This window comes from Zonotrichia albicollis, chromosome 3, assembly GCF_047830755.1.
Source record: "Zonotrichia albicollis isolate bZonAlb1 chromosome 3, bZonAlb1.hap1, whole genome shotgun sequence".
NCBI lineage: Eukaryota > Metazoa > Chordata > Aves > Passeriformes > Passerellidae > Zonotrichia > Zonotrichia albicollis.
In genome coordinates, this window is record NC_133821.1 from 35,693,944 (window position 1) to 35,719,792 (window position 25,849).

The 25,849-nt window shown below is 38.2% G+C and overlaps 1 protein-coding gene across 1 annotated transcript in view; it reads right to left on the reverse strand.

The window, feature by feature from the left end:
• The window catches only part of HAAO (3-hydroxyanthranilate 3,4-dioxygenase), a 35,288-nt gene extending 12,522 nt beyond the window's left edge, over window positions 1-22,766 (reverse strand). The window contains exons 1-6 of the mRNA XM_005483076.2: window positions 22,540-22,766; window positions 18,468-18,546; window positions 9,860-9,943; window positions 8,149-8,255; window positions 5,224-5,313; window positions 4,484-4,527 (exon numbers count right to left, since the gene is read on the reverse strand). Of these exons, the coding sequence (XP_005483133.1) occupies window positions 4,484-4,527; window positions 5,224-5,313; window positions 8,149-8,255; window positions 9,860-9,943; window positions 18,468-18,546; window positions 22,540-22,619 (484 nt within the window). The 5' untranslated portion in view covers window positions 22,620-22,766. The remainder of the gene's footprint in view (window positions 1-4,483; window positions 4,528-5,223; window positions 5,314-8,148; window positions 8,256-9,859; window positions 9,944-18,467; window positions 18,547-22,539) is intronic.
• Window positions 22,767-25,849: the final 3,083 nt, after the last annotated feature.

Consider the following 25,849-nt stretch of genomic DNA (forward strand, 5'->3'; position numbering starts at 1 on the left):
TTTCAAGATGAGAGTAAAGAGAATCAAATAGTCAATTTTGTAAACAGATACATAGCAAATAAATTTTATGTTCAAAATTAGCATTCTTATTTGGGAAAAAAATACCACAGAGACAGTATCTTTAGAATTATTTCAATGTACTGAAAACAGAAAGGCACAAATGTTTATACAGTTATTTGAAGTTCAAAACATGGCCTTGTATTTGCTCTAGTGCAACTGTAGACAGAATTTATTTCTGCATGTTTTTAGTTTTCTGAAGCAGTTTTAATTGAATTAACATTGCCAACTAGCCAATTAACTGAAAAGGAAGAAGAAAAATAGAAGAAAAAATATCTGCTTGTTTTTATATATCAGTGGAACAAGACTGAGCAGCAAATATTGTCTCTGGAGGTTCACTGGATTAGCTACAGAGGACAACCACATAGAAGCTTACCCTTATAACTTCTTTAGCACTGCTGAGACCACAGAACATTTACAGAGCATGCCCTAGGCTCATTGGCAATCCCTGCTCCACTGACTGAAGAAAATACCTATTTTTTCATGCTCATTCAGTTGCTTAGGTCTTGTTTGCTCTGAATCACAAACATAAAACCGCACTGTATTCTAACTGTACTAACAAGATTCTTAATCTAGACTGAAAATCATCCAAGATACACCAAAAATCAATGAAACTTTTTCTCATGAAGTCACTACAGGACTGGTTTTTACATTACATATCTGAATGTTCAATCACAATAAAGCTTGTTTGGGAAATAAAATTTCATTGATAATTAGAAGTAGAGTAGTTTGGATAAACAAATTCCTGACATTCTACCTATACCATTAATCTTCATGAGGTTCCTTTTCAAACACACCTATCTGTAGAAAAAAATTTTATTGCAGTTTTTTTCCCATCAAATTACTCCTAAAAGAAGTTTGGATTATTTCAGGCATGGCAGTTAAAGGTTTGGAGCTTCTGGTTACTGCTGCAAAGAATATTTAGCCATCACTCTTTATTAGAACTGAGGGTCCCTGTCTGAACTAGAGTCTTCTCTTGACTAGAAAAGTGGGGTGAAATCGTTACATTGGGATAATCTTGCTTTCAGGCTGATTGAACTGAAAGTAGCAAGGCTTGTTTTGATAACTATGATTCTTCATGTCAAAAAATATGACAAGTAACCCAAACCAGCCCATCTTGAGAGTTCCCTGTACAGCCTATATCCTAAAAATATTCACCCTTTTTGATAAAAAAAGGGGATAGTATTCTCTTAATTTCTGCACATGGAAACAAAAGAGTCTCGTAATAAAATACAAAACAGTTCCAGAGAAGATGCCTCAAGTAGGGACTGCGTGCAATATATATTTCTGATTATATTTTTCCTGATTTAAGTCCCTTTTCTTCTGTGTCTTCATATACTCTGATTGCCCTGCTTTCAGAGGGACTTTCCCTGCTTTTGGCTAAGCCAGAAACCATAAATAAATCAAAAAAGGTCTGGATTTAGGGTTGGGGTTTTTTTGGGGGGGGAGGGGGCTTTTTTTCCATTTTTTTAAAACCCATTGGAGAGCTTGATTGATTCCATTTACAGCTTTCCTTTATAAGTGAGCTGCAATCCAGGATTTCTTTTAAGATGTTTTTTCCTCAATTTTGTTCCATTTCTCTCTAAGAAAGTGAGGCACTAGTTCAGGCTTATGTGGAGAGGAACCTGAGAGTGCTTCAGCTGGCACTTTTAAATTGAGGTGAATCTGGATTTTCAGGAGAGAAACTGAAAAAAAGGGCTGAAACTCCATCCTCTGAGTAAGCCAGCTCAAATGATGTTGAGATATGTATTGAGTGAAACATCATGACAACTGGTGGTAGCTTGTTATGTGTTACAAATGTCATGCTGGTTGCTGAACTCTCCTTATGGAAAAAAAAGAAAATTAAAAAAATGAGAGCTGAATAAATCCAAAGTATTATTTTTATATCAACTGGATATGCCTTCAGAGTGAACATATTACCAGCTTAATTCTATCTCAGACAAACTGTTTGTGGATATTTATTTTTTTTAACACTGTCAGTCTCACTGAGAGTTACAGGAGCTATGAACTAAAACTTCTGTAACTAAAAATGTGGGGTGTTTTTCCTCATGCATAAGATATCACTGAGATGTTGAGTTAGTTATCGTCAAACCTGAAAATTGGAAAAAGGGAGCTGTTCCCTAGGCTGCAAACCTGCCAGGTAAATTACAAGGAAAGAGCTTCTGTACCAAGTTTTTCAATAACAGTTTCTCAAAATTACTTGTTTAAAAAAAGGTGTCAGGATATATTGTAGCTTCTGATTGATTGTCAGGTTTGTTCTTTAGCCCTAATCTTCTGCAAAAATATCAAAAATATAAATCTTTAATGTTATTTGTTTCTGATATTATTAATTTGTTACTGACATTTAAACTCAGCCTGGTGAGGGATGCTTACTGCAAATCCCTGCATTGAACAAGGATATTATGCATGATATGGTATTTTTTTTATTACAGCAGCATCTAGAGGCTTCAATTGAAATTATATTTCCTCTGCTAAACACTGTATGAAGACACAGTGAGGCAGTACCTGCACTATAGCTCTCACACATTCCACGCGAAGAAACCCCAAACAAACCAAACCACCCACACCCAAACACTGGTGACGTGCTCAGACTAAAACAGATTTGGACAGTGCATAGAAATAAAAGTAAGATCTTGGAGACAATCCTATTTTATTGATAAGAAACATGGAGCCTTTCCCTGAGAATGACATTCCCCGGTCAGTGAAAGAACCAATGCCTAAAGCTGGTTCAGTAATGTTTTCATTCAGGGTTCCTGACTGCTTTGCCACTTTCTGACTGCAAGGGCTTTAAGGTTGCTATCCCATACAGAAGACTCTTTAAACTTCATGTTGGCAATAGTGTTTTAGTTAACTATTTTTAAGAACGTTGATATTAAGACAAAAAACAGCTTAACCCAATTTTAGGTTTCAGTGAGAGCTTTGTTCTGTTGTTGATTGAGATGGCAGACTGACTTTTTAATGGTGACTATCAATGAAACAGATGTGGAAATAATATTTCACTGAAACTTTTGTCTCTCTTAGAGTAATTCATAACAATCATCTTAAGATGTTTAGGAATTGATGTGGAGATTAAGGACAGCTGGTTCCAAAAACCTTTTAGAGAGCGGAAACTAAAATTTCTCTTGTGACAAGAGCTATGGAATTCAAGTTTTGAGTGTGACTGGAAGATGACGTTCAAGTTGGTTATGAAGTCAAGATGCTACCATATGCTACCATAGCTGGGTGCAGTGCACCTGAGCCATACATACATTTCTTGGTTGGTGCAGGATGTCCATCAGTTGCCAGCAAAGATGAGACAGAGATTTGAAAGAACAAACCTAGCTGAGCAGTGGGAATGACTGAGCTGGTAGCATTTGGCCAACTGGTGCAGGAACTCTCCAGGAAGGAATCTCAGGCTCTCCTGGAGATTACACAGGCAGCTTCTGCCGCTCCTATGATGATTTTCCATCTTTCAATTAAGAATCTGGAAATGTCATGGAGACTTTCCAGGTAGTTCTTGTAGGAGAACTGACCAGGCTGCACCTAACTAAAGCACTTCCAAACAGACTATAGAGCCTGCTCCTGCAGGTGCACAAATGGTTGTATAGTGTGGTCTTTTGTACATAATTAAGATGTAAGAGTGATATTTTGGACATGGTTTATGTTATCAATGGCAATGGATCATGCACGTGCTGGGTGCTCATTTAAAGCTGTGGGCCAACAGGATTGCAAGATTTCAGCAAAACAAATTTCCTACTGAAGGTGCTGTTGCAATATTCTTGCAATTGAGGCTTTTGTTGCCATGCAGAAAGGCACCATCACGTTTGAGAGATCTGACTCTTAAAGCCAAAACCAATAACTTTGCTTTCTAGAAGTCACTTTCTCTGTCCTATGTCTCTTTCCAATAGATTTAAGTGGAGTTACAACTGGAGTATCTGTTCCAGTGTGGAATTTGCAATCACTATCCACAACAGAGACAAAATAAAAAATGTGGCAAGACAGCATGGAAATAAAATGCTAAACAGATCAGACCCTATGGGAACTAAAATCGTCTAGGTTTCCCAAAAGCAGATCACAGTTGTAGGTAAAGGAGTACAAATAGGTATGAAGTGTATTAATTCTACTTGTAAAAATCACTTTATGGGCTGTCAGAAGTGAATTTTTGTTAGTATAAGACTTGAAAGGCATGTAAGGATAGAGATACTAGCATTTCACATTAATATAATTACCTGATAAGTGGTTATGATGGCATCACATGACCAAGCAAGATGCTGTTGGTAATCATTTATATAGAATTTCCTTGTGGTCAGGGTAATGAAAGGAATTGCTTCCCAAAAATAACTTTAATTTATACAACCAGAAAGAAAAACAGATACTTATTTTATATGGTGAAAATCATTGCTCTTCAATCAGAAACTGTTCTAAATCTGAAATTAATTTGTATTACCTGGGTTTGGTTTTCCAGTTTTATATTGCCTTGAGTTGAAAAACCTGGAATAATGAACATTTAAACAGAAGTGAAAAAGTTACGTTCTGTTGGTTAACAAAGACTAGGCAACAACACTTGCCAGTAAGTTTTGTGCTGATAATCCTCAGCTACTATCACATCTATGCAAGACTTTATCTATTTTAGCGATAACGGATTTGTCTGAAAGTCCTACAAGATTAATGTTACTAAACACTTTCCTTGTTCACCTTTAGTAACCATTTAACAAACTGATTCGTTAATGACATTCACATGTTTCTTAGAAAGTAGCTCCCTACCAAATTTGCCACAGTCCTGATCATGCTTAAATAATATCAATTTAAAGTATTTAGATAAAAGCAAGAGTGAAAGAAGCCTTAAAGCAGTTCAGTGATTCACCTTGATAACCTAGCATTAGTCAGCGACAATTTTTCACTCAATTCTTTTTGCACATAGAAGCAGCGTGCTACTAAGTTTACTGGTTCAAAAAAGTGTGCTCCAGATGGATGTGTGAAATACCTGATTTTTCTTTTTTAAAAATCTGATTTGATGAATTTGGGGCACACAAGACATGATTAAAATTTTATAGAGTAGCAATTAAATATTAACAAGTCTATGTAAAATGCAGCATAAACAGCAAATTAATGACATTAGCCACAGACTGACAAAGATCTACAATATAATTTCAATTATTTAAAAAATTTACAAAGGAAAAAGCTTACTCTTGAATTATTGGTATAAGTTGAGTGCCGAGATCTTCACAGTGAAACCATTTTTCAAAGAGGACATCAGTTGATTCTCCAACATAGTATCTGATAAAGTAAACACATTAGTCAATCCTTTTACTAAATAACTGATCAGGTAGTTTCAGTGTTTTGAAGAAAATAGCCACTTGATGTGTAAGAACAACTTATTGTCAAGCCTGGTGTGCTTCATTCTGAGGAATGGTTATTTGGGAAAAGTTTGTTTCCCTGGTTAGGTGACTTGGTGGTGAGGTGCCTTGTAGTTCTGTTGATCAATCACAACTCACCAAATTCCTTCAGCAACCTTTCCTGATTTCATACTGGAAATGATTGCAGCCATAATGTCTTGGGACCAATAACTTTCACCTCGGATGTAGTTACTGCAAAAAAACCTGGACCTAAATACCATTTCCAACTGCTTCCATGCAGCTATGACATAAATACTCAGATTTGATAGTCAGCTTACTTAATGCCCATGCATGGGCTGATGAGAAAACAAGGTGGCTTATGGACTTGTTAGTGAAAAATAGATGGTTTTCAGCTACACAGATTTGGGAAGTGCTTGAGTCACCCCTCTGAAGAGGAATTTAGTGTTTGCATTATTTTCTTGTCTTAACAAATAAATAAATTTTGGTGAGGTCAAGTCAAGGTTGCTGTATGGAACCAAGGTATGGAACAGCAAATACAGAATTTACACTCAGATTTTTAAAAGACAAGACAAGGAATGATGATCCATTCCTGTCACTCATACTGTAAATGTTTTTAAAAAGGTCCCGTGTTTCTTTTAGATTAAAGTTATTGCAATGTGTGTCTGAAGAGGAAAACAAAACTTATGTAATTATCCTGTGCATATCTGTATGTTCATATCTGTCTTAGGTATCAATACATATACTGTCCAGAAATTTTCTAAGAGCTCCCTGGCTCCTCATGTTTGCAAAAAGAGGATACACTGAGAAGAATAAAAGTATCTATACCTCCAATTCAGAAAAAGCTGTGCTGCCAGCACAAATTCTGAACACAGACAATCTACAGAGAAGGGAGATGCTAAATACATCTTGTTTGGTACAAATAAAATATCTGGCAATATGAATAACATCAAACTTATGTTTTGTACTTATTTGCCATGGAATTAAGATTAGCTAGATCATTTTTCTCATAGCACAAGACACGTAATCATTACTTAGGCTGGAACACTGGGGCAGGCTACTTATTCTTCACTTGTGCAGTAATCAGCATGCTGGGGGCTCTGATTTATGACTATGGTTTGTAGACATGATAAATAATGGAACAGTAACACAGTTCTGTTAGACTTTGAGTCAGCATACTTCAAAGTGCATTATGATTTCCTCTTGTGCAGTCTTTGCTGCAGGTGGCTGGTATTGAAAAAAGTAAGAGAACATTAGGGGTTCAGGCTGTAAATTCCCCATCTCTCCCAGGAGCACACAGAGGGAATGTAGGGTTCAAAAGCATGACAAGATTGCTCACTTCCAAAACTTCAGGTGTCTTTATTCACCACATCAGTGTGAAGACAAGGGCACTAAAAACGCCTGATTTATTTTCAGGCATCTGATTAGATACTTTGAATTGAGGATGTGTTAATTTCCACCTGCAAGCCATAAGGCAGCTTTTAGTTTAGCTTCTCCACACAAGCATGCGTATACTGGAGTGCAAATCTTTAGATCAGCCTGGATCCCTAAAAAGGCATTCAGCATTTCTCATACCAATCACAGACATCACATGGTAGGTTGTTTTACTTTAAGTGAAGTTTACTTTACTTTAGTACTTAAGTTCTTTTTTTACTATTTTGTTCTTTTTATTTTAATAATAATCTTTTTTATCTAAATCACTAGTCATTTTTTTTCTACCCCAAAGTATCCTTTAAATACTGTAAGTCCAGACAATTTACAGATCTGCAATGAAAGGAAAAAAGAGAAAAGTGCATAGGTAAGCAATACTTTAAATGAACTGGACTTGTTTTTAGCTTGGAATTTAGTTTGTGGGTTTAATTGTGGGTTTTTCTGGAATGGTCCCTTTCTTAGTTTCTTTCTGTAGCCTTTTTTTTTTTTTTTGAATGAAAAAGTGTATCTTTCTAGCTCTGCATACTTGCAGTCTTCCTGCTGTGACATTACTCATGCAACAATCAAAATTGTAGGTAAAAGGACAGGAACAGCACTTTACAGATATCACTGCAGTTTTAAATCTGTATGGATTATATGGACAGTTATAAATTCTGCTTGGTTGGTGATCTCTGGTAAATACCAAGACAGCTTTTCTAGATTTTTCTAATGCTATGCTGTTGTGACTTTCCCTTTTAGACTTGTGAGTTCTGTATGGACACAAGACAAAGCTTAGTCTTGATCCTTCTAGAATACAAATCAAACCACTCACTTACATGAAGATGTTCTTCTCAAAAGGCAATAAAACCTAGGCAGAGGTGTGTATAATGTAGAGGGACTGGTGGTGAGAAAATTGACTTTTGTTTTTAGCTTCCCACACACTTGACAAGAAAGCTGCTCTTCATCTTTTTACTTTCAGTGCTTGCAAAGGAATTAATATTCTGCTTGCCTGAACTGATAAAAAATCTTTTTCATTTGGGTTGTAAGAGAGCTCTGAGATATTTTTTAAAACTTAAAGCAATAGCAGTATGTAGTACATAAGTAGATTTCTATAACCACAGCATGTATTTCAGAAATTTCAATATGGTCCTTGTTTAACTAAAGCAAATGCTAAATGAGATCTCTGTTTATGCATGTATAGATAAATAGATGTGTGAACAGAATTAGTACAAAATTGCTAGGGTGAATCAGATAAATTATCAGGAAATTAAAACACATCATTGTATTGATATGAGAAATTATTTTATATTATGAATTCTAACAGATTAGTCAATAGTTTATACTTCACCTTAGCCCATCCATTTCTGTTTTTAATCTTTCCCTCTCAATCACAAGACCCACAGTGTTTTTGTATCTCTGAGGAGAATGAGGTATCCTGGCAGGTAGCAGGAACATCTGTTAAGAGAAATCAGAAAGCATCAGTGTCAGGAAGTGTCTTTGTTTTTTGCATTGTCCTTTTTCTGCCCCTCAACCTGCAAAGTCTTCTGTTCCTTTCCCTGCTTCTCCCCTTTTTGCTGATCCCGTGTTGCTCCTTTGCAGCTGCACCCTGTGGTACCCACAGCCCTGCCAACACTGTTTCTTGCTCTCTCTGTGAATGATGACACAGTGACTGCAATCAGCACTGCCTTGATGGCAGCCAAGTTCTCTACTCCTGGTTTGATCATCATTGCTAGACAAAATTGAAATGAAAATCTAATCAGTTGCTCATCTGAAATTTATAAACTTAGTGCAATTTCTGAGTAATTGAAATGGAAATAAAAAAGCAGATTTTTTGTCTGCTCAACAAAATGTCTAAACTAATCAGCCACATGTATCCTCCCAACACAGTGAGCACCTTTGATTGCATGATGAGGAGTGCTACTCTCTCCAAAATTAACAAATATGAGGGGCTATTTAGTCATGCAAGTGACAAAGTGAATAGGCAACATGTGGTTAAGAGAAGTCTATTTCTGAAGCTTGAGAATAAACCCTTTCCTAGCAGCTAGCTGGTAAGCCTATGTTCTGCAGCAGTACAGAGGTTTTTGCTAAGGCTGGGCAGTCATTAGAGTTTCTCTGTCTACAAAACAGAGCTAATGAGGGTGTCTCAGCAGTACTAGTGTCAGTCCTTCCACCAAGTATTGTGCGCTCCTTTTCATTAGCACTTCTCTGACATGCTGAGATCTCAACTGGGTGTGCACCTGAAGTGTAATACCAGAACCTCGTAGTTGGAAAACGTGGTTCTGTTTTGTTACTGAAAAAAGTTGTAATGCTTTCAATGGAATTAAGCTCTTGGGTTTAACACACCTTCCATTTTAAAGGCTGTCTCCACTAGACCTAATAATCCTTTCCGAGACTTGAGTGCAGTCCAAGCTTGTGTCAAGAACCATGAGTGGCAGTTGTAGTACATCTAAGTGGCAGTAACAGCCACTGTCTATTCATGCTCTCGGTAAAAGCACTGCAATCCATGCTTTAGCAAGTGTAATACTACAAGGAAAAACTGGATACATTTGATTTGTAAACTGCTCTTTTAAAGCTGTCCTACTGTGATGGTTGGAAAGGCGAGCTGTGAGGCCTAAAGAAGGCTGAAAATGTATGAATCATTTCAATTCCTCAGTTTAGGCAGTTTGCTTAATGGTGTGGGTGGGTGGGTGAGTGTGTGTACCTGGTAAGGTGTAAATAAAGGACTGATCCAGCTGAATGCACATGGCAGATCCCATGCAATGCAGGGGAATAAGAACTTCTCTCAGTATGTTCTATGACTATCTGAATAGATGCCCCAGTTGTTCAGAGGAATTTTTATCTGTTATTGAAACAGTCAAATGTTGAACACAGTTTATTGTAGTTTCCTATTATTTACCTAAAGTTTTCTATACAACATTCAAGCTTTTGTTTGTTTGTTTTTTTAATAAATTCTGATGCTGTCTCTTGCACAACAGGGATAAATTGATTCTAAATAACACATAAAATGTTCATTTAACATACTTATGTACAACTACAACAGAACAACAATCCTGTTTTACCTCCCCTTCTCGGATGACAATGTCTTTGTGTTTCCCATTTTCAATTATCTTCAAACACATATCTCCTTGAACCTGGTAAAAAAGCTGAAGAAATAATAATATAGCATTAAAGCAGTTACTCCAAAACATTCTGTACTTTATATTCTCTATACAAAGAATACATGTATAAATACATTCAATTTGCAGTTGCAAGTATTTGCAGATTTTTTCTAACAAAAACTGGCTTCTAAAATCTGTTGATTTCAAAAAAGTTACAGAATATGTATTATTTCTATTATCTTACTAAGAATTAACAATCTATCCAAGAGGTCTGTAACTGCATATAGAGCTATTCTCTGGACCTGGTGGAATTCCACTGTCCTGGTTTTATCCATGGAATTACTTTTTTGGAGGGCTCAACATTCAGTTCAGGCATCCATTAATTACACAATATAGAAAGCTTAATTTCAGATGTAGCAGAGTTTTTAATCAATCAAATTATAAGCCAATTCTCCAAATAAGCTCCAAATATGCACATCCAGGTTTTTTTTGGTGTACTTTTTCAATTTTTTAATGGTGCTTTCTCATTTGGGAAAAATTGCCTGTTTGGAAGCTGTTCTGCTTTACTTTTGAGGCTAAACCTTTTGTGGATACCCTGAAATCCAGCAACAGCTGCTGCTCTTCCCACTGTGTGTATGTAAAAGGGTTACATTCTAAGGGTGTATAAGGACAGAACCAATGTACCCAAAATTCTGTCTTTGGTGACCTTTCCATGGCTGTTTGCAGACCAAACCCAGTTCTGCTTTGTGGGGGCTCTGAGGTGCTCGGCTCCTCATGTTTCATGACAGAACTTGGGTTATCATCTGTAAGCAGATCTGTATCTTTGACCTTAAATAATGGGCATATTCCTCCTCATTTTTATATAGTGCAGAGCAGTAATATTTCCAGAAGTCACTTTTGTCATGCCTTCCATGTTCACTTTACCACATCTAGAAACCAGAGTGCTAGTGCAGCTGAAGTAGTCTGAAACATGATTCAAAGTTAGAACTATAATTGAAAAAATCCCTTATTTATAGCAAGTCACTACAATTTCATCAAAATGAAAAATAAATAGGGGAAAGAAGAAACCACTGGAGAAAGAAAGCCCCTGAACTAAACTCTTTCCAACATTAGAAAAGTTTAATCAATTTTTTAACCAGTATTATTTCTGAAAGGGTTTTTAAACATTAATACATGCCCCCTGGAACTGAAGAAACACCTCTGTGAACACGAGGAAGAGTAAGTATGCTGCCAAGTGAACAAAACAATAGGGAGAACCGAAGATACACTGGAAAAAAGCTCATGCTGAGAGCTTTTACATGAGTGAAAAGTTCACCTTGTGCCAGGGACATCACTACAGATAAATTATAACTCTTGTCTAGAAGGCCACAGTGCCAGGCTACTGATCCTCACTGCAGTTCATTCCCCTGTGTTCCTTCGCTCTGGCTTTCCTTGGCATTTCCAAAGGGCAGCACCCAATTCCTCAGCAGGTCTCCTTCCACTGGGCAGGGCCAGCTGCTCCCTGCACGACAGGGAGTGATCTCAGTGGGGAAACAGCCTCTCCTTCAGTTCACAGGAAATTCATCTAAGACTGTATGATCTAGATGGATTGTCCCACCAGCTGTGGGTCCTATGGTGCTGATAATACCAAAACCTAAAGTATCGTTTTGGAAATCTTGAGCTTTGGAGTGTTATTTCCCCTGCAGCTACTGGGGCAGCTATTACTGAACACATGCACAGGACGTGTAGAGGAGGAAAAGGACAGCAGAGGTAGAGTTTAACCTGGTTCTGACATGAATCATGCAGATGAGAAACCTTACTGGAAATGACAAACCTGAGAGTGGATGTCAGCTATCCAGTTCAGAGGCGAAGCATCACAGCCATAAGGAAAGATTATAAACAGTAAGTTATGAATTAAAAGAACTGTTTTGCAGTGGGAGAGGAGGAATGACGTGGGCTACACATTGTCAATGAAAGTGTTTTTCTGACTGAATTTAAATAGTACCTTTCACTGAAAATTATGGTCTGTTCTTTAAAACTTTTTTCTTTTAAATTGCCTGAGTGCTTCAGTCATCCATAAATCATCTGATGTAACTGTGATTAAGACAAGTGGCAGCAATTAGTGAATATACTGCTTTGCTTATAATATAACCTGAACTTTTTATCAAGGAAACTGTCAGCTATTTAATATCTCAGTGAGTTACAGTCCACGCCCATTTCAGAGGCCAGATTGGCAACACTGTCTTTTTCTTGGAAACTTTTTTCTAAATGCTGACTGACTTTTGCCTTTTGGGCAAATCTAATGTTTTCTTAACTCTCTCTTGGAAATAAAAAAAAAAAATCAAAAAGTTAGAAGATTCAGGTGTGTATATATATGCATGTACACAAATATATACATCTATAGGATAGTAAACCAATAGAGTTCATACCACTTGAAAATATGAGCTTTCCCAGCTGTACTGTTCTTACTGCAATGATCTAGTATCCATTCTCCCCAGCAATACTAAACACTGAGGAAATGTGCAATATTTCTGCTCTATCAACATGTTATTAATGGCAAGGCCTCTTGTTATGTTATGAAATTAATATATCTCTTCTTGTAGAAAAGCCTGGATTTGTATATTGCTACTGCATAATAGCTCACAATTGGGCATGAATTTTGTCTCTTTCTGGGTGAAAAATGTGTCTCAAGGAAGAAACAAAGGTTGTTCACCATTATTTTTATCCTTTGTTACTAAATGTGCTTATTTATTTATTATTGTATCTTCCTCCTTTCTTCTTCTTTTTTTCCAGACTTCAGCATTTTGTTTAGTTTTCTGCTTATTATGTGGTATCTTCTCATTATGATTACACTAAAAACACCTCCTTTATTAATGCTCATCTTACCTCTAGAAATTATGAAGCACCTAGGAGTGCTTCTTTGCCCCAAGCATAACATTATTTCATAACATTACTCAATATGGTCATTAAAACTGCAGATATACCTACGAAATTCAAATGAAAACACTTTAAGACTGAGAGGGTTTTTTTTTAATTAATTTAATTTCCCTTAAATTTTCTTTGCTGTAGGAGAAATACATCCTCCTTCCTTAGTCTGCCTCACCCTTTTTGATCATGCTTCAAACCTGATAGCATTATGCCTGCAGGGGAAGGTAGAGTGGCCTGTGCTGAATCACTCTCAATTCTGTACAGGGATATTCCATTCAATTATGAATACTCATAGAATAAAGTATGCTGGCATTTCTGGAGGCAAGAAGGGGAGATGCACAGAGGTAGGAATTCACTCTTGCCATCAGTGGAAGCATTGCTGAAGATGCTTGTCTTGACAGAAATTTCAACAGGGTAGTAGAACAAGTGGATACTACCTTAAAAGAAGCACTAACATCCTCACTATATTAGTGTGGTGAGAATTGCTCCTTCATCCCGGTATGTGTATCCTAGCAGAGTAAACAAAGAAGCATCTAGCAGTGGAAGAAGACAGGATCTGTAATTGGTTTGTATTGACTAAATAAAAACCCCGCAAGTCTATTTTATTTCATGTACAGCAGTGAATGTAATTTAATTTGGATCCACCTTTGATATCAAACTCTGCCTAGACACAGGAACTCGGAGCTCCATGAGGGCTTTGATAACTGACAGCTTACTCACAGACCTCTAAAGTAGCAAGATACTTTCAGTTCTGCCTGCATCTAAAAATGGAATTTGGGATTGCTCAGCCACTTCTGGGATAAGGCTCTGGCTTGGTACATCCTGGCTTGTATTGCTTGTCATATGGCTAAGCATTAAATTAATTTGCAGAGCAAATCAAATTCTGATGTGGGAGTAGAGCCTGGGTGCTCTCCAGACTTCAGTGGTGACTGATCTATTTGGATACAGAAAAACACTTTTCTCCCTTTCTCATCACAAGGGTTTTTCAGCCATCAGAAGTCTACAAGACAAACAGATGAGGAAGGTAGAGAAAAATATGTTGAGGGCTTTTGGTGTGGTTTGTTTTTTTTTACTTCCCTCTGCTCATTTACGTGTCATCTGTGAGATCTGAATACTAGCCAAAACTCATACCAACAATCTTACACAGCAAAACCATTTCTGAAGACACAATCTCCTGATGGAAAAGGATGATCATTCTTACTACATTTTAACAGGAGCTTTGTTTCTTATTAAAATATTCTAAGAGTCTTTTCCAGATAAATGTGGGGTTTTTTAAATGTAAAGAAGCAAAAATGTTTCTCTTGCTTTGCTGTGATTCAGGTTCTCAGATTTATTTGAATATAAGCACCACAAAACAACCTATGGGAATGCTCACTGAGCCCCACTTTCCCCTTGTTTTCAGACATCCACTGTCCTTGTAAAATGCCAAGGACAAATTGATCTGAGGGGGAGAGTTTCTCAAAAGCATGCTGACTGGATAGCAGTATACACTAGAAGGGGTCAGGCTGCATTTAGGCAGATAATCTGTCAGAAACTGGAGCCAAGTCTTGCTTGTGGTGTCTGTGGGAGAGGGAGAGAAAGAGAAATCAAAACTCAGATGAGATGTGGCAGATGTGACCTCAAACCTGTATCATGTTTCAAAGCATGAAGTTGTATCTCAGTCAGACCATGTAAATGTGCTAGAGGAAGCTGAAGAGATTCACCAAAATGATCAAAGGAGGGGGAACTCCCTCTCTGAGAGTTCTCTTTAGGACTGCAGTATGCGGGCTTTGGTCCATGGGGCCGTGCCAATAATTAGGTGGCTCTATCCATAGGAAACAACCTAGATGCTGAGAGCAGAAACTTAGGGTAAAATACAGCACAGGGAGGAGTGGAACTTCTAAATCCAAGTGGGGTTTGTGTCAATGCAAATGTGTTGCAGGTGGTAGATGAAAAGCTGATTTGAATTTCTCTGCAAGGAACTGCACTATTTTACATAGACTCAACATCAGAATGTAAAGTGTTAAGAAATCAAAGTTAGCAAAATCAAGGTCAGTTGAAATTCACTGTGTGTAAATGGTGGACTGAGGTGGTAAAGAGATAGCAGCCTAACTACTTTTGTAATCCTAGATTTAGCTGTTAGCATATTTCACTTTTCCCCAAAGCAGCCCACACATTGCAGTAAATAAATTCTGAATTCTTGTACTAGAGCTAGGATTTGATATGATTGTGGGGTTTATCTGTCATTAACTTTCTCCAAAATATATGGTCCTCTTGAGTTTTCACTTACTTCTTTGGAAGAAGGTTTGTTTTTTTTTTCCTACCCTCAGGCTTTACAAGTAAGTAAAAATGCAGTAAATACACCATGAAGCCTGTAGGCTATGTTAACACTGAAACTCTTCTTGTCACAAATTCTATGTATGATGAAAAATCCAAGACAAAGATATGTTGAGGACTGTTCCCTAGTACCTGCTGCCCCACAGCTCTGAGGGGTTGAGCACAAGAGGACACAGCCTCAAGCTGTGCCAAAGGAGGCTTGAGTTGGACAGCAGAAAGAATTTCTTCATGGGTAGGGTTGTCAGGCATTGAAATGGCTGCCCAGGGAGGTGGTGGAGTCATCATTCCTGGAGGTGTTCAGAAACAACTGGACATGATACACAGTGCCATGGTCATCTAGACCCTGGTGGTTTCAGTCAAAGGTTGGACTCAATGATCTTGGCAGCGTTTTCCATCCTTAGTGATTCTGTGATCACATCAGGCCTGCCACAGAAACTTTCAGTGGCCTCAGCAAGTTCACTGCACAAGAATTGTAGTTACTAGTCCATGGAACACAAAACTGTCTTGACAAATGAGGCACATCAGAATAATGATTCTTTTGAAACCTTCAGAACTCATTACGTAGCACAAACCCTTCCTAGAAAGTTCTGTCAGTATCATATGTATAGGTCCATCCTCACAGCACTTTTTTTGCCATGTTCCAACAGAAGATGCATTTCCCAAAGCATTTTATTTTGAATGAGTCTGATTTAGAGGCAGAGAATGTCTGAGTAGATGTTTGCTGACTCTACCTCTGTTCTGATGGAGAAGGGAGCAAAAGGGAACTTAAAAATAAGAAGGATTATTACTTCCTGGTAAATTCCAGCTGAAGACTGCGAATGGTTTAACTCTTCTAAGTTACAGCTTCATATTTCTCTTTAAAAAACCTGTCCCATGGAACACAGTCTCAGGTATGAGACTCTTTTTGTGCAGAATGGTGGTAATGAAATAGTGCACAGAAGTTTAAGAAGGCAGTGAAGAGCTATAGAAAAAACTAAGAGGGAACAAAATATAAGGGTTATTTAGGAAATGCCTGCTTGTTGAGAGGAGGAAAGAAATTGTGCTAGACTAGCTGTCATTTTAGCCTAAATGGGTTCAGGAGACAATTCTAAAAGGCTTTGAAGAGACTTCAAATCAAGCCTCTGGGTTTTTTTCCTCCTAATTAGCCAGTCAGACCTAATCTTCCTGATACACCTGCACGTTAATGGCACCAGCAGAGAGCAGCTCGGGAGGAGGAGGATGCTCCTCAGCCCTTATCTCTGCGTGCCAACCCTTTGCTGCTGTGAACTGCAGGCTTTCAAGCACAAGTTCTGCCACAGGACACTCCATAAACTGTGTGATAACAGGCATGAGATAGTGAGTGGACAGATATAAACAATCCTAAATTTAACTTTCTCTCCAAACCAACCCTTCTTTGCTATGGGAATACTAACAGCAGAACAGCATTAGCTAAATTTGCCTGAAGAATTTGTGGGTTTTCACATTCGTGATTTGGCCTGCTGACAGTATGTCTATACAGTCTGCCTTCAAATTATCACCCCGAACTATAAATTACCCTTTTTCTGACAAAATAATGAGCTGAACATGGCTCTGAATGTTGTTTTTTTTTTTTTTTAATCCCAAATCTAATTTAGGAATATGCCCTTTTACTAGGATACTCTCTACCTCACAATTCTTCTCTAATGAGAAACATGGTTCTAAGTTAGATCATGGGAAGATGTAAATGTGTCTGATAAAAAGCTATGGTAAAACGCAATGAATAACTATAATGTACTTTTATAAAACTGAACAAAATTGGCCCATATGTTAAACTGGTACATAACTGATAATGCTTCCGATCTGTGCATTGCCAAGTTTCTGATTTTATAGGGTTGTTATGTTTCCATTTTTGTTTTTTGAGTAATTGGGGGAAGCTTACTATGTAAATGAGCATGTACTGATACCTAAAAAACCTTGTTTCCACTTGAGTTAACAACAACATCACTATGCAACAGTAAATTAAAAATTACACCTTTACAGATATGGCTAACTTTTTATATTGTTGAGAAGTCATATAAAGAGTTTATAAAAGGGTAGGCCATGTTATTTACAAATACAAGAACAACTTGCCACATGAAAAAAAAAAGTTACATTAAATCAGCCTAACTTTGTTTTTAAGGAATCCCAAGAAGTGTGATGGCTGATCCCAGGTGCTGCCAGAGCTCTCCCTGCACAGCCCATGAGAAGGGACACAGTGTTGGTAACCTGGCATGTGATGGATGTGCCTGTGCCCACAGCCACAGGTGGGCTGGGAGATGGCAGTGACAATCCAGCACAGGAGGGAGTCACCCAGGGAAAACTCAGCACCTCCTCTTCCAGAGCTGTGTGTCTGCAAGGACTACATCACCTGCACAGCACAGTTAGAACAGGAAATCAGCGAAGGCTCTTGTGAAATGCTGGGGTGGGTTTGGGGAGAAATGATTCAATGATAAATAAAGGAATTTTTCTTTCTTTTCAAAAGGATTTACAGGTCCTTGGCCCACTTCTGCCTTAAACTATGTAGATGCTTAGGCTTGAGTTTCCAAAGATACTTAAAATTAGGTTGCCAAATGTCATTGGAATGACATGAAGTTAAATTATTCCACTGGGAAGCAAGGAAAATTGTCTCTATCCTGATACCCTTACTTCCAGGTCTCTAGTAATCACTTTCCCTTAGGATTCTTTCAGAGCCAGTGGTGGTGAAGCCCCCAGACAGAGCAAGCAATTCCAAGAAAAAGGCAGTAAACAAAGAAGGTGAAAATTGTTACAAATTTGTTATGTTTCTACTCTTTCTTCCTCCATGCTGCATTTGGTGCAATGGCTACACCAGTGGAATGGCTTTGAGCACAGGGGAATGATGTGAAAAATATTTAAAGACCCTATTCTTTACAAACTCAAATGAAAGCTGAAAAGCTGATGATTCTCACAAAGTCCACAAAAAGAGAAATTTCTAGTGAATTAAAATATTTTTGATTTTTGAATACCAAAGTCACTTTTCAAATACAGACCAATCTTCTGCAATAACATAGTGTTTTAAAAATACCATTACCTTCCTAAAGTTCTGTTCCAAAAGGTTGAAATGAGTCACTTGGATGTGTAAAAACACTTTCTCTAGTTTCCTGTTGGAAATTAATTACAGCAAAACAGATCTGAACTCATGTGCTTGTTTCAAACAAAATGCACAGATGATGTATGTATGGTTCTGGTGAATGATTCTGTTTAAATCTATGAGTAGATCTAATAAATACATCACTGAGCCTGGCATAGCTAATCTATAGCTTCAAAAGTAGCTGCATTTAATCATTATAGATAAATTAAATCTGAATAATGTAAACAACCTATAGGTTACCTCTTCTCCTTCTTCGATATGATAATCCTTCCTTTCATTTGGCCCTCCAACAAACATCACATTTAACTGATAGCGATGCCTAGAAGAGAAAGTGACATTTTGACGCTACTTCTGTCCATGATGTTATTTATTTCATTTATTAATTTTAATTCTTTTTAGGACAATGAGTAAATGAAACAATGTTGAGTGGAAAGCAACAGCCAGTACAAGAACTCATAGACCTTGGATGCACCTCTCTGCTCTGGCACTGTCCTGTTGGGTGACCTGAGGCCAACTACCTCCCTCCTGGAGTTTCTATGCCTCCAGCTATGAAAAGGGGACAACAATAGCTGCCAGCTTGAAAAGAGCTTTGAATTGAAAAGATAAAGAATGTTACCTAAGAGACAGGAACTAGAAAAGAGGTTTTTCAACCTGAGCTGATTATGTAAAGGTAAAACTCTTAAAAGTTAATAAAGGTAAAAACATACTTTCCCCCCCTCACCCACATTGGTAGAATTACTAGCAGTACTGATGGTAAGAATTGCCAGTTAATTTCTGTTCTGCTTAAAATGGTTTTGCTAAGCTGGAATAACATTGCAATGGTTTCATTGTGGTTGTGGCTATTTCAGAAAAGGAGATTCCAGGTAATTTCTTAACTCTGCCCCTCTTAAGAGCCCCAGTCAGCATTCCTCTCAGCTATCACAAGGAATGGCTATCACCCCAATTACCTATCAGTCCATTCACACTAATATAAAGGTAAGGTAGCAGGTTTTCCTTTGCTAAACAAACCCCTCAAAATCAGGCCTGTTAGCTGTGAATCAGAATTTGTTTGTCTGCTGTTGGACAAGCGAACTGAGGTGTATTAACCTCTGCTTTGCAATGAAGAGGTTCTGGGGAGCAACAGGGAACCAGCAGGGCCACAGTCCCCTGAAACACAGCAAACAATAACAACGTGTCCCTGTGTCAGCACCTTGTAAGGCTTAATTGAGAGAGGCTGTTCTGAGCGGTGGCACACGCATATTCAATCTGCTGGCGTTATCACTTTTTCTGTGAAGAATGTGTAAATGATAATGACCAACACAGTGGGGACTAGTAAAGCAGTTAACCAGTAACAGTGACAAATTAGTTGGTCAAATAAAACTAAAGAATTAGAATTGACTGTTTTCTCTATAGGAAGCTGTATATGTGACAGCACTGGGCTTCATATCTGTATCATAAAATAAGGAACTGAAATCCAAATTGTTGGTACCATGCAGACTTAATATTCCTTTTCAACAGCACACTGAAATGCTTCTGCATTAATGAACACTTCTACTAAAGAAGGGCAGGATGACTGAAACAGCAGCAATACAGATAATAATTAATGAAATAAATGAAAACTAACCCTGAAGAATAAAATAAGAGAAAGGCAATCTGTGTGTATCTTGTAGTCTGCTGTTAAGATGGGTTAGTTTTTTTTATAAACATTGTTTTGTTGTTAGTTCACTAAGTAAAAGTGAAAATACTGCTAATTACTGCTTGACTTCTTAATTTGGCAAATTTATGATTAATTTTCCCATAGATTTACCTGAGCTATGGGTTAATCATTCAATGATTAACAAATGTATACTGACACCATTAAAAGATTCCAGCTATGAAATATGAGCAGGAACTCAGTGAGCCCACTGAGTATTATTTATTTGTTAAATAAAGTTATCTGGTTAATACAGTTGCTTTAAATATTGTTATATCTAACAATTATTTATTGTTATGAAATATAACAAAGAAAGGTTTCAGTTAAGACTGCTAAAATTCAGGTAGAAGTATTGTAAAGGTTTCAAGGAATGTGAAAATTACTTGACTATACTATTGTTAGAATAAGGGCCTAATTAATGGAGTATTATGTTTTCCATACTCTAACATTTCTGTTCTCATCCCCATAAAGAAAATGGTACCAGCAGGTAACCCTTTAAAAACGTGGTAAGGTTGCAAAGAATCAGATGGTCCATGACCATACTTAGTAGTCCTTTTGAAAGATAAGCATCATATTCTGAACTCAGAAGAGCTTTAGAAGTATCTGTGAAAATCAGCTGTGTCAAGGGGTTTGATTTTGCACTAATTGCTCATTGTTGAGGTTAAAAAGCATTTAAACTTACAAGATAGTGTCATTAAAATACAATGTCAGAGCTGCAATTTAATTAGATGTATCATTTTCTTTACTTTGCTAAAACTCTAAATAGGGAGTAGTTCAGGAATTGAGGTTGTATGTTGCAATCCCAAAGAGGTATTTAAAAATTGTGATCCTCTCAAATGTATGGAACATAATGCAATAAAAGCCTGAAAGCTGTAATAACTTTAGATACCAAAAGCCCTACTGATTTGCGGTAAGACCTAGTTTAAACTGCTAAGTCTTCTTCATTGAAACAAAGTAAGTTACTTAAATTTTGAGGTGGTTGCCTTCCATGAGGCAGTAGGGCAGTGAGAAGATTGCCTTATAGCACATGAAGGATCAAGCCTTTGAAAAAAAGTTGAAAATCTATTAGCTGCTTCTTGAAAAATCACCTAAAACCTTTTGGAAAATCCTGAAAACATTTCGGTAGCACCAGGTGCAGGTGATGGTAGACTCAGAACCCATGCAGTACCTGGTTTTACTCTCCTTCTACACAGGCTAAAGCCATGTAGGAAAAATGGATATTGTTTTAAACTATGCAATTTTTATCACAAGAAATGTTTCTTGTTTCACTGTAGCTTCTTAAAATGTTTATGGGCAAAGGTCTACGATAGATGCCACATTCCAGATTTACAGAACTACTAGTAAGCAATACAGAACAGTGTAGTAAGCACAAAGAAGATTCATTGTGCTGATAAGGAAAGAAACATGTGAATATTCCATATAAATAAAATACTAAAATTTTCCCATTATCATTGGTAGGCTTCAGAAATGAATATACTTCATAAAATGGTTCCTAAAATCCATTTTGAAAATGAAAGAAATGGGAACACTTGCAGTGATTAAAGTTTCAGAATTTTTCAGTTCTATGCACAGCTGTAGAACTACACAGACATGGCAGTAATTATGCACTCTTTACCTTTTCTTTTTTCTTGTAACCATTGCTTTGAAAAGTAACCCTTGTCCCTGTGAATGGAAATTAATGTCACTGATACATTACTGCCCATTCAGCTTTTCATTAGAGATAGCACTTAAGGGAAGGGCAAGAGGCATTTTTTTTTAATGACTAAAATTGTAAAGGAAGTTTTCTTTTTAATTAAAGTTATAGAAAGAAAATGCTTTTTCATTTCTTTATAAAACCTGGGTCTATGTCACTCCTTAGAGAGAATACTTCCTAGTGAAAGCTTTCTGCATACAGAGTGTTAAACAAAGTATATTCCCCTCAGCTTCACTGACAAAGAAATCCTCGTTAATATTTTGAGACACATTGGATAATTTACATTGGAATTTGTTCACAAGCTTTGACACAGAACATATGCATGGTGCCCATACAACTGCATAATGCCCACACTTTTTTCCTTATACTGGCTGTCTCATTCAGAATACTGTAAATAAATGGCTGTAAACCACCCCTTCAGGCTCCCTACCCTCCTGCCTTGACAGATCTGGAAATGCCCTGGAAATCTGATCCTCTGGTACCTCTGCCCTTCCTTTTTCCTTGTTTTCCAGCAATATAGCCTTCTGATTTTGATTGCTCCTGCAGCTTTGGCTCCTCTGTGACGTTGGAATGATTCTCACCAGCTTTACAACAAACCAGGTTGTAATTTGGTTTTGGATGTGATGCCATCTCCTCCAGTTTCTGGGAGTTTGTTGTCACAGAGCCTGACACAAATTCTTTTAACTCAATCTCCCTGCCTACAAGTGACTTTGAGTTGAGACAAGTATCTTGTATTCAGGTTGATCTTTGCAGATCCTGCTGAGTTATTGCAAATCAGATTTCACTCACTTTCTATTCTTTGGCACAGCACTCTGGCTGCAGCCTCAGAGGAATTATGGTTCCTCATTAATCTTTACCATGGATGCATTGTTGCAGCTTCCTCATATAGCTAGGAATATTTGTATGTATAATAACTTGTTTTAAAAAAAAAATCTTCATTTACTTACATAAGCTTATTGCAAACAGGTGGCAAAAAGGCAGCTTTGTTTTCTTCTATCCATTTTCTTATATTCACAAGAAGCTCCATGGCCCACCACCTATGAAACTTTTGCCTGAGATATCAGAATTTGCAGAGTGCTTTCTCCGTGAGCAGTCTGCCTGTGATTCCAGCCCCAGTGCTCAGGGGATTGGCTGCTAGGAGAGGTGTCTTCAGGCTTCAGTGTCAAAAGGGACAGGTCCATCAGCCAAAGGTTACTTCATAGGGAGCACTAATGCTCCAGCAGCTTGGCTAATAATTGACTAGTGTTTTTAAAATATATATTTTTACTGGACACTGGGTTTTGTCTACAGAGGGTTTCTTAATTCTCTTTATTGCATCAACTGGAGTGTGAACATTACAAAAATAGCCTTATAACAGTCAGAAAAAGTCAGTGAGGCTGGGGCATTCACTCCTTTGATGTCTTATACAGAAACCTCCCTTCAACATTCTACAGCTGAATGTTTGTGGTATGTGTATTTATTTGAAAATACTGGGATCGTCTTTTGTCAAGTAGCCAAAACACAGATGTCTCCTGCATTTTTAAGACCAAGAGTAGCTGTCCATAAATGCTCATCATAATTTGATCTGCTCTGCCAATGTTATAGCAGGGCTTGTGAAGAGCTGACCCTGATTCTGTGATGCCCTTTGGGAAAGTGCATCAAATTGTCAGGCTGTCATGGTTTGACGCTGGCACAATGCCAGTGCCCCTATGAAAATCCATTCTCCCTGGTGTCTGCTGTGAGCTGTGACTAGGAATAGAGCAAAGCAGGCTCCAACTTAAGGATAAAGAAAACTTTATTAACTTACAACTATATGTAAAAAGAAACACACAGAATTCAAACTTTCCAAAAAGATTCCTCCTCCCCTCACCAAATTTCCAATACATCCAGCCCTCAGATCACCAACTCTCATCCATCACGATCCTTCAGATAATCAATTCTCAGTTCATCAAGGAGTGAGGAGTCCCTCTTGTACCATAGGCTTTCCCTGGAAACACAGTTGAGACTTCATGTGTTTCCCGTCACACATGGCACTGCCTGGAGATCATTGCCATTGTGACCACTTCCTTCCATGTCCAGTGCTCTCACCACTGAACATGGACCAGAGCTGCTTCTAGAGTTCTCCTTTTTAAGGGTGCTTTTCCCAGTTCTGAAAAGAGCACTGTCTCTCACTTTTAGGACATTTGTCCCCCCCAGATTTCACTCCCTGGGGCCGAGGGGTCTCAAGAACAGAGATCTCCTCCTCCACTGAAGATCGAGGGCACCACCATCCTCCTCATCCATTGCCTCTGTTCACACACTCCTTCACATAACATCACTGCACTGTCTTGGCTCCAAGTCATTGCATCCCCCTAAATGCAGTCTCTATGTCACAGGAAAAATGGTTCTGTCTACAGCTATACAAGAAAAGTCCAGCCAAAGGCACTCCATCACCTCCTCCCACCTAAGAGTCTTCTCTACATCTCTCATGGCCCATTTCCTCTTATCTCATTTCTATCTCTCTTCTCATTCAGCTTTAGCAGGATCAGCATCCATAAGGTTTCTATCATCTAAGAAAAGGGTTAAAAATCTCAGGCTCTGCCTGTCCAGAACTCCCACGCTGCCCTGCCGGGCACCTTCTCACCCCACTCCCTCTCGCTGGCCGTGCTATCAAATTCAAGGTGGCACCAGCACCAGCTCTCTCTCTCTCCTGGAGGGGGAGTGGCTGCCCGATGTCTCTTGGTGCTTCTCCACCCTTCCATCCTCAGGGCCCAGGCCTACCTCACCTGGCTGTACCAGAACCAAAGAGAGAGTTTTCCCGGGAGCGCTCTGCTTTTAACCCCCTGTGTTCTCAGAGGCATATCCATGTCCTCAGTGGCCACACCAGGTGCCAATATTCAAATCTGAGCACCTATTGGTTTGACCACAGCATCCCAAAAAACTCACTTCCTCTCAAACCAGGACACTGGCAAAAAAGAAACTTGAGAAGAAACAGACTTTCCAGGTCTTTATTAGTCTCTATTCCCTCACAAGTTGCTGTTCAAGATGTACACAGTTGCTATAGAACTGCTTGCTCTGTTCCCTGCCACCCCCAATTTTTTAAATAAATAAATCTATAAACAGACTCCAAACACAGGAGATGAGTGGGTAAACAAAAAATCCCAAGATATTACAATATCTTAGCACTTTGCTCTTTACGTATCTCAGTCTTCCACTTTTATCTACACTGTGCTTAGTGGATGTTTATGGGTATAAGGTGATAAAATGATCTGGTTAAAAGTGAGTGGCACATTCTCCATGGCTTGCACTATGAGCAGTGCAGCTACAGGCCCAAAAACTCATCATGATGAGCAGTACAAAACTGGGAGTTCTTTAACTGGTACTGTTGTAATCTTCCACCAGAAGAAAGCACCGGAGTGTGACTTTGAACTAACACTGTGCTTTCATCAAGTATTTGTAAGAGTGACTCTGTTTTACCTTTGTCTCTATCACTTTGTAGTTCAGTTTAAACTCATTATGTAATTTATGGAACAGGAAAAAATCCGTTCATTTTGAAATAAAAAGATCCCCATGTGGATTACAGTTCCACTGTATTGATACAATCACAATGGGACTAGCCATAATTTCCTCTGAAATAAGCCCAAAGTAGTTATTATTTCGTTCTACTGCAAAACACCACCACCACATCACTTATGTAGCACATGAAATTTCTAGCAGTGTCTGGCTGTGGTGAGACACCACCACACAGCAAACACATAAGGCTTGGTTTTTAACTTACAGACAGGTACATTTTGGTACTTTTTGTTCTGCAGGCTGCTGGTGGTTCTGTTCTTAGCTGTGAAGGAAAGAGAGCTTTTATTTAAAATGCACTTTCACTTAAGGGATTATGACCCAGACTGGAAGGACTGGAGAAGTGCAGACACTAGTTAATGACCGTGGTTTTGTAAAGCTTTGCCCCATCGTTAGTATCTTGTATTGCAGAGCAGGACTCCATTTGTTGGACATGAAAGCCAAGAGAATCTCCAGAGTCACAGCAGGAAAAAACACAGATCCTGGCATTGATTGAGCCAATCCCTGTTCATCATGATATTAAAGTACCAGTTTTAACTGCAGGGCTCTTGTCCACAGCCACTGCTCTAATCCTTAGTCTCTGCTTTTCCCCACGAGACAGAATACAAGGCAGTATTACCTGCAGAGAAAACTTTCTCAGTTGCAGGCTCATAAATTCATTTTGTGGCTGTTATGAGGTATGAAAACCTGACAGTTAAACCTACTCAGGGAGGAAACAAAGTTCACTTA